This window comes from Bison bison, unplaced genomic scaffold (genome assembly GCF_000754665.1).
Source record: "Bison bison bison isolate TAMUID 2011002044 unplaced genomic scaffold, Bison_UMD1.0 scf7180017864064, whole genome shotgun sequence".
Lineage (NCBI taxonomy): Eukaryota > Metazoa > Chordata > Mammalia > Artiodactyla > Bovidae > Bison > Bison bison.
This window is the reverse complement of record NW_011494636.1, coordinates 260,339-274,481: the sequence shown is the minus strand read 5'-3', so window position 1 is coordinate 274,481 and position 14,143 is coordinate 260,339. Positions and strand designations below refer to the sequence as shown.

The following is a 14,143-nucleotide window of genomic DNA, read 5'->3' as shown; positions in this document are numbered from 1 at the left end:
GGTGGTCTGGTATTCCCATCTCTTTCAGAATTTTCCACAGTTTTTTGTGATCCACATAGTCAAAGGCTTTGGCATAGTCAATAAAGCAGAAATAGATGTTTTTCTGGAACTCTTGCTTTTTCGATGATCCAGCAGATGTTGGCAATTTGATCTCTGGTTCCTCTGCCTTTTCTAAAACCAGCTTGAACATCAGGAAGTTCACGGTTCGCATATTGCTGAAGCCTGGCTTGGATAATTTTGAGCATTATTTTACTAGCGTGTGAGATGAGTGCAATTGTGCAGTAGTTTGAGCATTCTTTGGCATTGCCTTTCTTTGGGACTGGAATGAAAACTGACCTCTTCCAGTCCTGTGGCCACTGCTGAGTTTTCCAAATTTGCTGGCATATTGAGTGCAGCACTTTCACAGCATCATCTTTCAGGATTTGAAATAGCTCAACTGGAATTCTATCACCTCCACTAGCTTTGTTCGTAGTGATGCTTTCTAAGGTCCACTTGACTTCACATTCTAGGATGTCTGGCTCTAGGTGAGTGATCACACCATTGTGATTATCTGGGTCATGAAGATCTTTTTTGTACAGTTCTTCTGTGTATTCTTGCCACCCCTTCCTAATATCTTCTGCTTCTGTTAGGTCCATACCATTTCTGTCCTTTATATATATATTTATTTATTACTTCTTTTGCCTGTGCTTGCTGTGGTGCACAGACTCTTTATTGTGGCTCATGGTCTTCTCTAGTGGTGGTGTGTGGGCTCTAGACTAGGTGGGCTTGGTAGTTGCAGCAGGCAGGCTTAACTGCAGTATGTGGGAATCTTAGTTCCCTGGCCAGGGATCAAACCAGGCCCCCTGTATTGGGAGCGTGGAGTATTATCTACTAAACTACCAGGAAGTCCTGCTTAATTTTTCTTTGAAATTAGGTTACCACTTCTCTTTGAATCATCATTGATTCTCCTCTCTCTAATTTTAATCGACTTAAACACTCAATCTAGAAGACATTATTTGACACATTTTTTAAAAAATCATCCATTTTATACTTGGATTTATAAAATAGTTGTAAGATCTTTGACACTTTTTAACAACTTTAGCCTCTGAGCCTTTTTTTCTCTTGTCCAAGTCTTTTCAGGCTGCCATAACGAAAATACCTTAGACATGGTGGCTTAAACAACAAACATTTATTTCTCACAATTCTGGAAGTTCAAGATTGTGGCACCAACAGGTTCAGTGTTTGGTCAGAGCTCACTTTCTGTCTTCTCACTATGTCTTCACATGGTGGAAGGGGCAAGAGAACTCTTTGGCATCTATTTTCTAAGGGCACTAATCCCATTCATGAGGACTCTGCTTTCATGACCTGATCACCTCCCATGGGGCCCACTATCTAAGTCCATCATATTAGGGTTAGGTTTCAACATACGAATTTTGGAAAAGCACAAACATTCAGTTCATAGCATCCTCCACTCTATCTCTTTTCATCATTCTGAAAGGTTTCAACATTCATGCTGTTAACATATGCAACATCTTAGACCAACACACTTTGTCTTCCTTAACTCTAAGACTTTTTTCTGTTCTGTTGTAACTCCCACATGAACTGAAGTGTCCATGAGATCTCAAACTCTAAAACTGATCTCTCTGACCAGAGCCTTTTCTCTTTCTCCTATCTCAGTTAAATCTATTCAGTGTCCTCTTCTACCTCCTCGCATACCTCATTTTCTCTATTATCTCCAGGCTGTCCCTCTTCCCTTTCCACTTAGATGTGAATTTTACAATTTCAAGCTAAACCAATTATATTCACTCCATCAAGATAGCTGTGTTCTTTACCTGCTGAATGGCACTTTTGTCCACTGTCATGTCCTAATTGGAAACCTAGATGTCATTCTCTCTTTTATACCTGGCTGCCAATCAATTACTGATTGCAAGTTGTTTTTTTTTTTTTAAGATTTATTTGTTGACTTAACAAACAATTTCTCCTTTCTTCATTTTCCCAGCTTAGCACCTCACTCTCATAGCTGACCTCCTATACTGAGATCACAACCGACAAGAGGCTCTTCAAACCTTATCATCTCTCAAATGTGCCTTCTCATTTTTTTTCTTGCTTGTCTGGTCCTCTTACTTTCCAAGATGAATCTCTCCAAGTTCTTGATGTGTCCTACTCCCAAGGTTTCAGGGACCCTAAACCATTTGTTATCATATCTTTCTTATATCGTTCATCCTTCCTTCTCCATTGTTTTTACCTTTGTAGCTTTCCATTCATTTTTGAACACATTGCAGTCAAGCTTTTAACAAACTGTAGTCTGATTTCATACTAATGAATTGGTCACTTTTTGGTCACCAGCCACTTCCTGATTACTAAACCCAGTGACTTCATCTTAGTCCTCATTTGACTCAACTCCAGGAAGCCATTAACTGTGCTAGTATAATATTATCTTTTCTCCTTGATTAGTTTGGTATTTCACTCTGTGGGTCATCTTTGCATTGCTCTTCTCTACTCTTCCACATTCCTTTTAACTTGTTTTCCACAAGCCTAGAATGCAAACATTCCTCATTTTTGTTCCTAGACTTCCACCCATGTTGCCCTAATTTCCAGGACTTTGTGTCTTCCTCTCACTGAACACTTCTACACTGTGTCTTTAGCTCTAACAGCTCCTCTGTGCCCCAGACCTACATTTCTAGCTGCTACTAGATCTCTTTATATGGATGATATGCCATTAGCATCTGAAACTCCACACTACCAAAATGTTACTTTTCTCCTCCTTTCTGTCTGTCACTCCTTTTCCTTCTACAATTTTCCATATTATCTTCTTTCAGATAATGGTATTATCATCTTACCAACAGTTCTGGCCTAGATCCTTTAAGATCCTTTGGCTCCTCCCCATTCGTCACTCTCAACATCCAATCAATTACCAAACTCGCACCTTCTCCTCAGAGGCCCTTACTAAGTTATCCCTGCAACTTCCATTCCTGTACCTCGGTTCAAGTCTTCACATACTCTTATGCAACCTATGTGGCCTTTTGGAATAGCCTTCTGTTGGTCTCCCCCAAGTCTCTTTCAACCCCAGTATTCTTTCACTTTGCTGCCAAAGTCTTCCTAAATTGTAAATCTCCCTGTTCGGGCAGCTCTCCCCTTGCAGTAGAATAAAAGACAAATCCTTAGCATAACCTTCCAGATCTTTCACAGTGTGGTCCCACTCTAACTTTTCTAGCCTTCTCTTTTACTACACATTTCATATAACTTGTGCTGTTTCTGTAATGTGACCTATATCAGCTCTTTCCATGAATTTGCTCATGTACTTTTCTGCACTGTGTTCATCTGTGAAATACTTATTCAGTCTATGAGAGTCAGCTCAGGTGGCAGTCTTCCCCAGAGTTTTTTCCAACCCCTTCTTGTTTGAATTAATCTCTTCCTTCGCTGTATTCCTAATGAGCGGTGTATAATTTTTGTGGCTGTGTACATAGTTCTTTCCATGGAAAGACCTTAAAAACAAGGCCTGTGACATCTATCACTGTATTCTTCACAATGGCTATTTACATATTAATTGTACCATAAATGTTTATTGAATTGAAATAACATTAGATATTAACTTTAAATATTAATATGAATTTTTATAAATAATTTTTATGATGTAATATTTCAGTGGTTAAGAACTAGAAAGGCTATTGTGTATCATGAATCTGTTTTTCATTGAGTTAGTATTTATGCCAGGATTGATTTCTAAGCAGTTTACAAAATGCAGTGCAAGTATAATAGTTATTATCATCAAGATATAGTAAAACATATTAGGAATTTTGCTTTTTGAGAGTAAAAATCAAAACAGCATATATACTTTAATTTTAAAATCAACTACTTTATTACTGCAGTATGTAATTGTTACTTTGTTCTTATAGTTTCTTAACATTTGTTGCCATCTAGTGTTGTATTTTGCATATTGCATGCTAAATAAGTGGAAGCAATTACATTTCATAAATATTATATCAAACAGAGTTCGATGGAACTCTGCTCAATGTTATGTGGTAGCCTAGATGGGAAGGGAGTTGGAGGGAGAATGGGTATGTGTATTTATATGGCTGAGTCCCTTCACTGTTCACCAGAAACGATTACAACATTGTTAATCGGCTATACCTCAGTACAAAATAAAAAGTTTAGAAAAAGGCAAATACCGTATGATGTCACTTGTATGTGGAATCTAAAACATGACGCAAGTGAACTTACCTATGAAACAGAAATAGACTCGCAGACATAGAGAACAGACTTCGTGGTTGCCCGAAAAGAATGTGAATAAAGGATGTATGTGTGTCTATATATTTGTTGTTGTTCAGTCGCTAAGTTGTGTCAGACTCTTTGCAACCCCATGGACTGCAGCACAGCAGACTTCCCTGTCCTTCACTATCTCCCAGAGTTTTTGTGTGTGTATATATATATATATATATGTATATAAAGGGCTTCCCCCGGTAGGAAGTGACTCAGTGGTAAAGAATCCACCTGCAATGCAGGAGCCTCAGGAGGTGGAGGTTCAATCCCTGGGTCGGAAGATCCTCTGGAGGAGGGCATGGCACCCACTCCAGTATTTTCCCCGTTGACAGAGGAGCCTGGCAAGCTACAGTCTACGGGGTCGCAGAGTCGGACACAACTGAAGTGACTTAGCATGCACACAGGTTTCCCCTCTAGGTCACTGCATTTTAGGTCATTTTTAACAAAAACTGAAATAAGGTGCATTAGCCTTTATTTGAATTTTGAATACCTGAAACCAAGGGTGCAAAAGGAAGAGGGTTGTCTAAGTCCCCAACTCCCCAAGACCTATAGCCGTTTCCACCAAGAAAGGGGTTGTGCTCAGGGAAAAGAAGGAGCCACAACCTTGGGAACTACTAGGAGAAATGGAAGCTGCAGATCCCAAATTAACATGGTCACCTGCGAAGATCTATCAGTTAGTTGTAGTTGGTCATTCCTTGACCTAGTCACTGAGGATTCAGTTATATGCCTTTACTAAATGGTTATATAGAGTATAATCAAGGAGTACTGAATCATCTGGGATTCTGAAAACTAAGAGAGGAGTCTTAGAATTTAAAGACAAAGCTTTAATGGAAAGACAAAAGTGAAAGTGAAAGTTACTCAGTCGTGTCCGACTCTTTGCATCCCCATGGATTGTATGGTCCATGGAATTCTCCAGGCCAGAATACTGGAGTGGGTAGCCTTTCCCTTCTCCAGGGGATCTTCCCCACCCAGGGATCATACCCAGGTCTCCCGCATTGCAGGCAGATTCTTTAGCAGCTGAGCCACAAGGGAAGCCCAAGAATACTGGAGTGGGTAGGGTAGCCTATCCCTTCTCCAAGGGATCTTTCCCACCCAGGAATCAATCCAGGGTCTCCTGCATTGCAGGCAGATTCTTTACCAACTGAGCTATGAGGGAAGCCCTAATGGAAAGAATGTATATGTATTTATTTAGTAGAACCAAATCTTGTATATGAGGTCTGTTGCAAGATTAAATGACTTTTCTAGTTCCAAGTGGTAGTTAATATTTCCTTCACTGTGACCAGGAATATATATTAAAATGAAAACAATAAAACTAAAAGCCATTTTTATATGGGATCACTGGTTACAAACCAAGAGTGATCAATATCCAGTTTTTGACCTACTGTTTTTATTCAGTGTTTCATTGCTGCTTTCATACTCACCATCACCTTTCAGTGGTAGCTACTTCTCATAGAAGGCCCTCCACAAAACCAAGTCTTCAGCAACATATTTTGTTTATGTGATTTACAGCTTCTCACTTGTGCTTATATCATTTTGGCACTAGGCCTTTTACCTGTCAGGATCATTTACTGTTCCTTGTTGCTGAACTGATTAAATTCTCTGAATTGACTCTTTGTTCTTCACGTTAGCCTGATCTTCAGCAGTTCCTTCCACTATTCCTATACCAACTAAGATTGCTTCCTGAGTTCTTATTCAATGAAAAACCTTCTGATTAGATATACTAGTTTATATTCCATAATCATTTTATTCTTTCATGATAGTTGTGTGCTAGTGAACATTATGAATGTTTTTATTAGGTTCTTATAAAATACTTTACACTAGAGCAATTGTGTTCCAAAGCACAAAAATCTCTAATTAGTAATATTTCAAGCTCCAGTGGTTTAAATTATAGAAAAAATATGCTTTTCCATTTCCTTGAAAATCTAATGTAAAGTTTTATCTCCCAAACATTTTCAACTAGAATTGGATTTGGGACTAACTCCCTAGGAGAATCTTTTTTTAGGCATCAAGTATTTGCTTATCAATTAATCTTAGACAATTGCATTTTATCCTCATATTTTATGCCTAGGAGTATAGAACATTTCCAGAAGAGTTTGAAAGAAGTTAGAGTTTAATGAGTTCATGATACAGGGAAGAAAATTCACATATCCTAGGTATTTATTGTCTGTATTTACTATAGCTTTCACCAGAGGGAAGCATAACAATGCATAAAACTTTGCAGTGCTTACTGAGACTACTTCCATCTCCATTAACAATAACTGTGACTATCAAATTATAAGCATACAGTATATAAGTCATATAAGGCTTCAGTTTCTTTCTCTCAATTCAAGGAACAACATAGAGGTTGAGAGAGGAGGATATTGTGAGGAAACATGGGATAAGACTAAGAAACCATAGTATGACTTAGATTTTTCTGTTAATAAGTCAAGCACCTTAATTGTATTGTTTTTTCTTCTTGAGAGTTTGAATTCAATTTATTATTGAATGTTATACATAAAGATATTCTGAATATAGCCAAAAGGAAATTAGAGAGTTTTTATTTCTGAAAACACAGAATTTAGTATAAATTCTGGAAATTTAGTCTAAAGGACAATTACCAACTTTTAAATTGGCAAAATCAAATATGAGACTTCTCATTTTATAAAACTAGGTAGTAACTGCTGTTTTGAGTCTTCCCTTACCAAAATTTGATTATTACCTAATTTTTACGTTAGCTATGTGTGTAAGGAGAGTGAACCAAATCTTATCTTACTTATATGTAAGGAAACTTGATTACTATATGTTAAATAATAGATGCCTTTACGTAATGACAAACACAACTCATCTTAAAATTTTGATGTTTATCATTTAAAAGTACAAATAATTTTTAACCATGTCCAAATGAAAAATCAGTTAAATTAGATACTTATGTATTTCTTATGGTATAAACATGATTTATAATTGATAATACTAGAACATTTTCTGATCCCCTTTTATAAAATTCAAACTCCTCTGTGGCCTTTATCATGGTTTGTTGCTTGGATTTTCTTAGTTGATTAGTTAATATAGCCTTAATTGTGAAAATAAATATGTGAATAACTGTAACTTTTGAATATATGTAATATTTGAATCACCAAGTGGTATTGACAAACAAATATAAAAATATTCTTTTCTTTGACTTTACATTAAGTTATAACTATTTTAAATATTATTAAAGCTTAATTGTCTCATTTTCCCCGTATTTCTTGTAAATTCTATGGTTCCATTTCACTGTCTTATTCTGGCAGGCTTTGATCCAATGTGAACAATTGAAGAATGAGCTGGAGAGGCAGACAGACCGACTTGAGAAAGAACTTGCATCTCAGCAAGAAAAAAGAGCCTTTGAGAAAGAGATGTTGAAAAAAGAAATAACAAAAGAAAGAGAAGACATGGGCTCAAAGGTACTTAAAAGTTCAATTTGTTATCCACATTGCAGAGGAAATGTTTTTGTGATGTAATTGATGAGTCTGCAGTCTGCAATTCTTGAATGATCTTTAAATATTTAAATCTTTTAAGTATTCAAATTGCTTATTAATTAGAGTTCATAAAATTTTTCTATTCTCAACGTATTTCTCAATAAAAGTTATATTCTCTGACCTTTCCAAAGAAAATAATTAGATTTCATGATAGGAAATTGTGAAATATACTCTAATGCTGTCATTCTGTTTGAGTCCCTCTCTGTTTGTCAGAGGAGAGCAGGTGCTCTGCAGATATCCATATTTTAGTTCAACCTTGGTTAAATTAAGGAGCAATTACCCTTTCATTTCATCCCCCCACTCCCAAATTAGACATTAAGAAGATAAAACACTTGTAAGAAACCAAGTAGCCAAAAAAAGTTATGATATGCTTCGTATAAAATAGGTTCTAACAAATTACAAATTACAAAAAAATGAGATGGTTGGATAGCATCACCAACTCGATGGACATGAATTTGAGCAAGCTCTGGGAGTTCGCAACGGACAGGGAAGCCTGGCGTGCTGCAGTCCACAGGGTCGCAAAGAGTCAGACACGACTAAGTGACTGAACTGAACAAATTACATGATGAATAAGTGGAAGAGGGAAGTTAGAGGCAAAAGGAACAGATAATATGTGATGGGCAGTGTTTGAAAAACAGTAACAAACTGGAATATAGAGTTTAGTGGAATCTAGTTTTAATATTGCTATTAATTGCTATAGTAGAACAAAACTGAGCAAGATGTGGTCCTTGAAGTAACCCAAACTTCAATGTTCTGTTTGTTCAAAGCAGCCTCACAGCTTATACTGTAAGTTCTGTCTTATAATATTCCAAGATTTGAAAATTAACTCATTCAGCAAATATCTACTGATTATCTGCTGTGTGCATGGCGGTGTATAAGCCTGAGGCTATATAAAGAGAAAAATCACAAATTCTGCCCAGTGAGTTTTAAGTCATACAGGTATGTGAGGCAAGGTAAACTCCCTTGTTTTCTTATCCTTTTTTAAAAGAACTGTGCCTGTCAAAACGTAACTTAAAGGTCAGTCTAACTGTCTACCTTCTATGACTTGCATTGATGATCTCAGCTGGTGAAGAAAAATGCTACAATCTTGCAGATGACACCACCATACCCTTATGGTCTTTGGTGTCCGTTGTTCTTTCGGTGCTTTCTAGCAGTCCTCCTACACATTCCCCTCTCTCCTGTTCATTTAGGGATTCAACAGATACTAACTGGAGGTCATGGGAATGTCATCATCACAGGACCAATGCATTCCCCTCATGGAGTTTATAGACTAGTGGGAGAGGTAGACATTAAGCACATACTTCCACAAATGAGTTTTTACCACTGCGATATAAGCATGAAGATACAGTATAGAGTTACCATGAAAATGCATAACAGGCAAATATGACTTAGTCTACACAGTCATGAAAGATTTTCCTAAGCATGAGGTTTTACAAGTGAGACTCAAAGCAGTTGAGTAGGAGTGGTCAGGGGAAGAGTTGAGGGGAAGTTTCAGACCCAGAAAAACAATACTCCCAAGGCTCGGAAGCTACAAAGCATAATCCTTTTTGGGAATTTAGAGAGAGTTTAGGTGACTGGGGCATAGGCAGTAAGAGACAGATAATGGAAGATGAGTTTGGAGAAATATGCAGGGACCAAATCATGAATGGTCATAAAACCCATGTGAAAGATTTTAAGTGTTATCCAAAAAGTGATGGTAAACCATTGAAGAACTGATGCTTCCAAATTGTGGTGCTGATGAAGATTCTCGAGAGTCCCATGGACAGAAAGGAGATCAAACCAGTTGATTACTAAAGGAAATCAACCCTGAATATTCATTGGAAGTGCTGATGCTAAAGCTGAAGCTCCAATACTCTGGCCACCTGATGCAAAGAGCTGACTCATTGGAAAAGACTCTGATCCTGGGAAAGATTGAGGGCCGGGGGAGAAGTGGGGGACAGAGGATGAGATGGTTAGATGGCATCACCGACTCAATGGACATGAGCTTGAGCAAACTTTGGGAGGTGGTGAAGGACAAGGAAACCTGGCATGCTGCAGCCATGGAGTCGCAAAGTGTCAGACATGACTTAGCAACTGAATAACAGCAACAATAAACCATTGAATGGCTTTAAATTGGGTAGTGTCATGATGCCATTTATATTTGAGAAAAATCATCTGTCCATAGATTTGAAGGGGCACCAGAATAAACCTCTTAGACCAAGTGGGAAATAATTACAGTAGTCCAGGTGGGAAATGATGGTATCTAAGACCCATTTTTCAAGGACTATTTCAAATCACTTTAATTCTTCTCAGGTTCTCTACCATACTACCTTTCCCCTCATTCTCAGCAGAGAGCCTCTACTTACCTAACAAAGAAAGTTGATGCCATTAGATGGTAACCACTTCAACTTTTTATTTTTCCCCTCACTTCTGCCTAAAGTAAAATTTCACCTGCACTGCAACCCTGTCAGATGGGAGTGACTTCATCCTTTCCTCTTGCTCTGGATCCCATGCCCCTCAACCACCTCAGGAACCTATTTCCATTTGTTCCCCACTCTCTTCTGAATCTTTAGCCTTTACTTCACTATAGCCTTTTCCTTATCATCAGGAAAATAGTCTCTTCCTTCTAATCCAGTCATTCTCAATCTTGGCTACGTAGAAGTTCCAAAACTCTGATTCACCCAGGCTGAATCCCAAATGAATTATGGGAGAACAGCTGAGGGTAGGATCCAGGTGTCAGTATTTTAAAAAATTGTCCAGGTGATTCCAGTGTGCAGCCAAGGCTGGAAAGCACCTTACTAATTCCATATCCCTCCTTACTCTTTCCTTTAATAGTCAAATTTCTTGAAAGATTTGTCCATACATATTGTCTTTTGGGGGCTTCCTCTATGGCTTAGTGGTAAAGAACCCACCTGCCAGTGCAGGAGACACAGGAGATGCAGGTTTGATCCCTGGGTCAGGAAGATCTCCTGGAGTAGGAAATGGCAACCCACTCCAGTATTCTTGCCTGGAAAATCCCATGAACAGAGGATCCTGGTGGACTACAGTTCAGGGGGATGCAAAGAGTAGGACACGACTGAGCATGCATTGCCTTTTTCTCACCACTCAACAGCCCACTGCATTTCAGCTTCTGTGCCCATAGTCAATGAAATTACCATTGCTATGTTCACTGGAGACCTCCTAATGCTATTTTTCAGGAATATTTTTTCATTCTTATTCTCTGTAAAAGTTTCTCTTTCTTTGATTTCTCTGAATCAGTATTCTTGATTTGGGAAAATGATGTGTGCCTTTTAGGTTAGTCTGAGTTTAAGGTGCCTTTGAGGTAATGAAAGAGACACATCCAGAAAGCACCTTGATAAGAGGTTCTAGAGTTTAGCAGACAGCTTTAGACTTAGGTGTCTTTAGCACTACTGTGGCTTAAACATTTTTTTTTAATGTATTTACTTACTATTTTGGTTGTGCTGGATCTTCATTATTGTACTGTAGCACTACTGTGGCTTTAATTTCATATACATTGTGCATGAGTGCATGCTCAGTCATGTCCAACTCTTTGCAACCCCATGGACTGTAGTCCACCAGGCTCCTCTGTCCATAAGATTTTCCAAGCATGAATACTGGAGTGGGTTGCCATTTCCTTCTCCAGGGGATCTTCCTGACCCGAGGCTTGAATCTGTCTCTCCTGTATCGGCAGATGGATTCTTTTACCACTGAACCACCTGGGAAGCCCCATATATATGGTATTGATTCCTAAATCTTTAGCTCTCTAGTGAGCTCCCAAACCAGCTTCACTTCCTACCTTCCCTTTCGTAGTAGAACTACTGCTCATTCATCCAGTTGCCCAACTCAGAAATCTTGCTGTCATCCTTGTCTCCTCCTTCTCCCTCACCCTGTACATCATTAAGTTACCCAGTTCTAGAGATTCAGACCCCTACCAATGTTGCCCTGTCTCTCCATCCCACTGCTCTCCATATCTTACCCTTGGATGATTCCTACAGCCCCATGTGGTCTCCTTGCTTCCAGTCTCACCTCCTTCTCATCTGTTCTCTTACTCAAAGATCCAAGGATGCTCTTTCTAAAATGAATCCATCAATAAGTCAGTCTCTTTCTTTAAAATCCTTTCATGTCTGTCTTTAATCCCATGGATAAAATTTAAGCTGTCTCTCTTTTTTTAAAAATTAATTTATGTATTTTAATTGGAGGCTAATTACTTTAAAATATTGTAGTGGTTCTTGCTATACATTGACATGAATCAGCCATGGTTGTACATGTGTTCCCCATCCTGAACCCCCCTTCCCCTTCCCTCCCCATGCCATCCCTCTGGGTCATCCCAGTACACCAGCCCTGAGCACCCTGTCGCATGCATTGAACCTGGACTGGAGATCTGTTTCACATATGATAATGTACATGTTTCAATGCTATTCTCTCACAGAGAGAGAGAATAGCTAACCTCGCCTTCTCCCACAGAGTCCAAAAGACTGTTCTTTACGCCTGTGTCTCTTTTGTTGTCTCGCATATAGGGTATCATTACCATCTTCCTAAATTCCATTTATATGCGTTAGTATACTGTATTGGTGTTTTTCTTTCTGACTTACTTCACTCTGTATAATAGGCTCTAGTTTCATCCACTCATTAGAACTGATTCAAATACATTCTATTTAATGGCTGAGTAATATTCCATTGTGTATATGTACCACAGCTTTCTTATCTATTCGTCTGCCAATGGACATCTAGATTGCTTTCATGTCCTGGCTATTCTAAACAGTGCTGCAATGAACATTGGGGTACACATGTCTCTTTCAATTCTGGTTTCCTCGGTGTGTATGCCCAACAGTGGGATTGCTGGGTCGTATGGCAAGAGTGAATGTTGACATTCTAGGAATCAGTGAAATAAAATGGACTGGAATGGGTGAATTTAACTCAGATGACCATTATATCTACTACTGCGGGCAGGAATCCCTCAGAAGAAATGGAGTGGCCATAATGGTCAACAAAAGAGTCTGAAATGCAGTACTTGGATGCAATCTCAAAAACGACAGAATAATCTCTATTCATTTCCAAGGCAAACCATTCAGTATCACAGTAATCCAAGTCTATGCCCCAACCAGTAACACTGAAGAAGCTGAAGTTGAACGATTCTATGAAGACCTACAAGACCTTTTAGAACTAACACCCCAAAAAGATGTCCTTTTCATTACAGGGGACTGGAATGCAAAAGTAGGAAGTCAAGAAACACCTGGAGTCACAGGCAAATTTGGCCTTGGAATACGGAATGAAGCAGGGCAAAGACTAATAGAGTTTTGCCAAGAAAATGCACTGGTCATAACAAACACCCTCTTCCAACAACACATGAGGAGACTCTATACATGGAAATCACCAGATGGTCAACACCGAAATCAGATTATTATATATTCTTTGCAGCCAAAGATGGAGAAGCTCTACATAGTCAGCAAATACAAGACCAGGAGCTGACTGTGGCTCAGACCATGAACTCCTTATTGCCAAATTCAGACTTAAGTTGACGAAAGTAGGGAAAACCACTAGACCATTCAGGTATGACCTAAATCAAATCCCTTATGATTATACAGTGGAAGTGAGAAATAGGTTTAAGGGCCTAGATCTGATGGATAGAGTGGCTGATGAACTATGGAATGAGGTTCGTGACATTGTACAGGAGACAGGGATCAAGACCATTCCCATAGAAAAGAAATGCAAAAAAGCAAAATGGCTGTCTGGGGAGGCCTTACAAATAGCTGTGAAAAGAAGAGAAGTAAAAAGCAAAGGAGAAAAGGAAAGATATAAACATCTGAATGCAGAGTTCCAAAGAATAGCAAGAAGAGATAAGAAAGCCTTCTTCAGATATCAATGCAAAGAAATAGAGGAAAATAACAGAATGGGAAAGACTAGGGATCTCATTAAGAAAATCAGAGATACCAAAGGAACATTTCATGCAAAGATGAGCTTGATAAAGGACAGAAATGGTATGGACCTAACAGAAGCAGAAGATATTAAGAAGGGATGGCAAGAATACACAGAAGAACTGTACAAAAAAGATCTTCATGACCCAGATAATCACAATGGTGTGATCACTGACCTAGAGCCAGACATCCTGGAATGTGAAGTCAAGTGGGCCTTAGAAAGCATCACTATGAAAAAAGCTAGTGGAGGTGATGGAATTCCAGTTGAACTATTCCAAATCCTGAAAGATGATGCTGTGAAAGTGCTGCACTCAATATGCCAGCAAATTTGGAAAACTCAGCAGTGGCCACAGGACTGGAAAAGGTCAGTTTTCATTCCAATACCAAAGAAAGGCAATGCCAAAGAATGCTCAAACTACCGCACAATTGCACGCATCTCACATGCTAGTAATTTAATGCTCAAAATTCTTCAAGCCAGGCTTCACATATGTGTGTGTGTATGTAAATAAAACATTT

The 14,143-nt window shown here is 38.6% G+C and overlaps 1 protein-coding gene across 10 annotated transcripts in view; it reads left to right on the top strand.

The window, feature by feature from the left end:
* SDCCAG8 (serologically defined colon cancer antigen 8) overlaps positions 1–14,143 on the top strand; it is a 245,165-nt gene that overhangs the window by 62,095 nt on the left and 168,927 nt on the right. For all 10 annotated transcript variants that reach the window (XM_010836676.1, XM_010836675.1, XM_010836674.1 and 7 more), the window contains one exon: positions 7,506–7,658. In XM_010836676.1, coding sequence (XP_010834978.1) covers positions 7,506–7,658 — 153 coding nt within the window. The remainder of the gene's footprint in view (positions 1–7,505; positions 7,659–14,143) is intronic.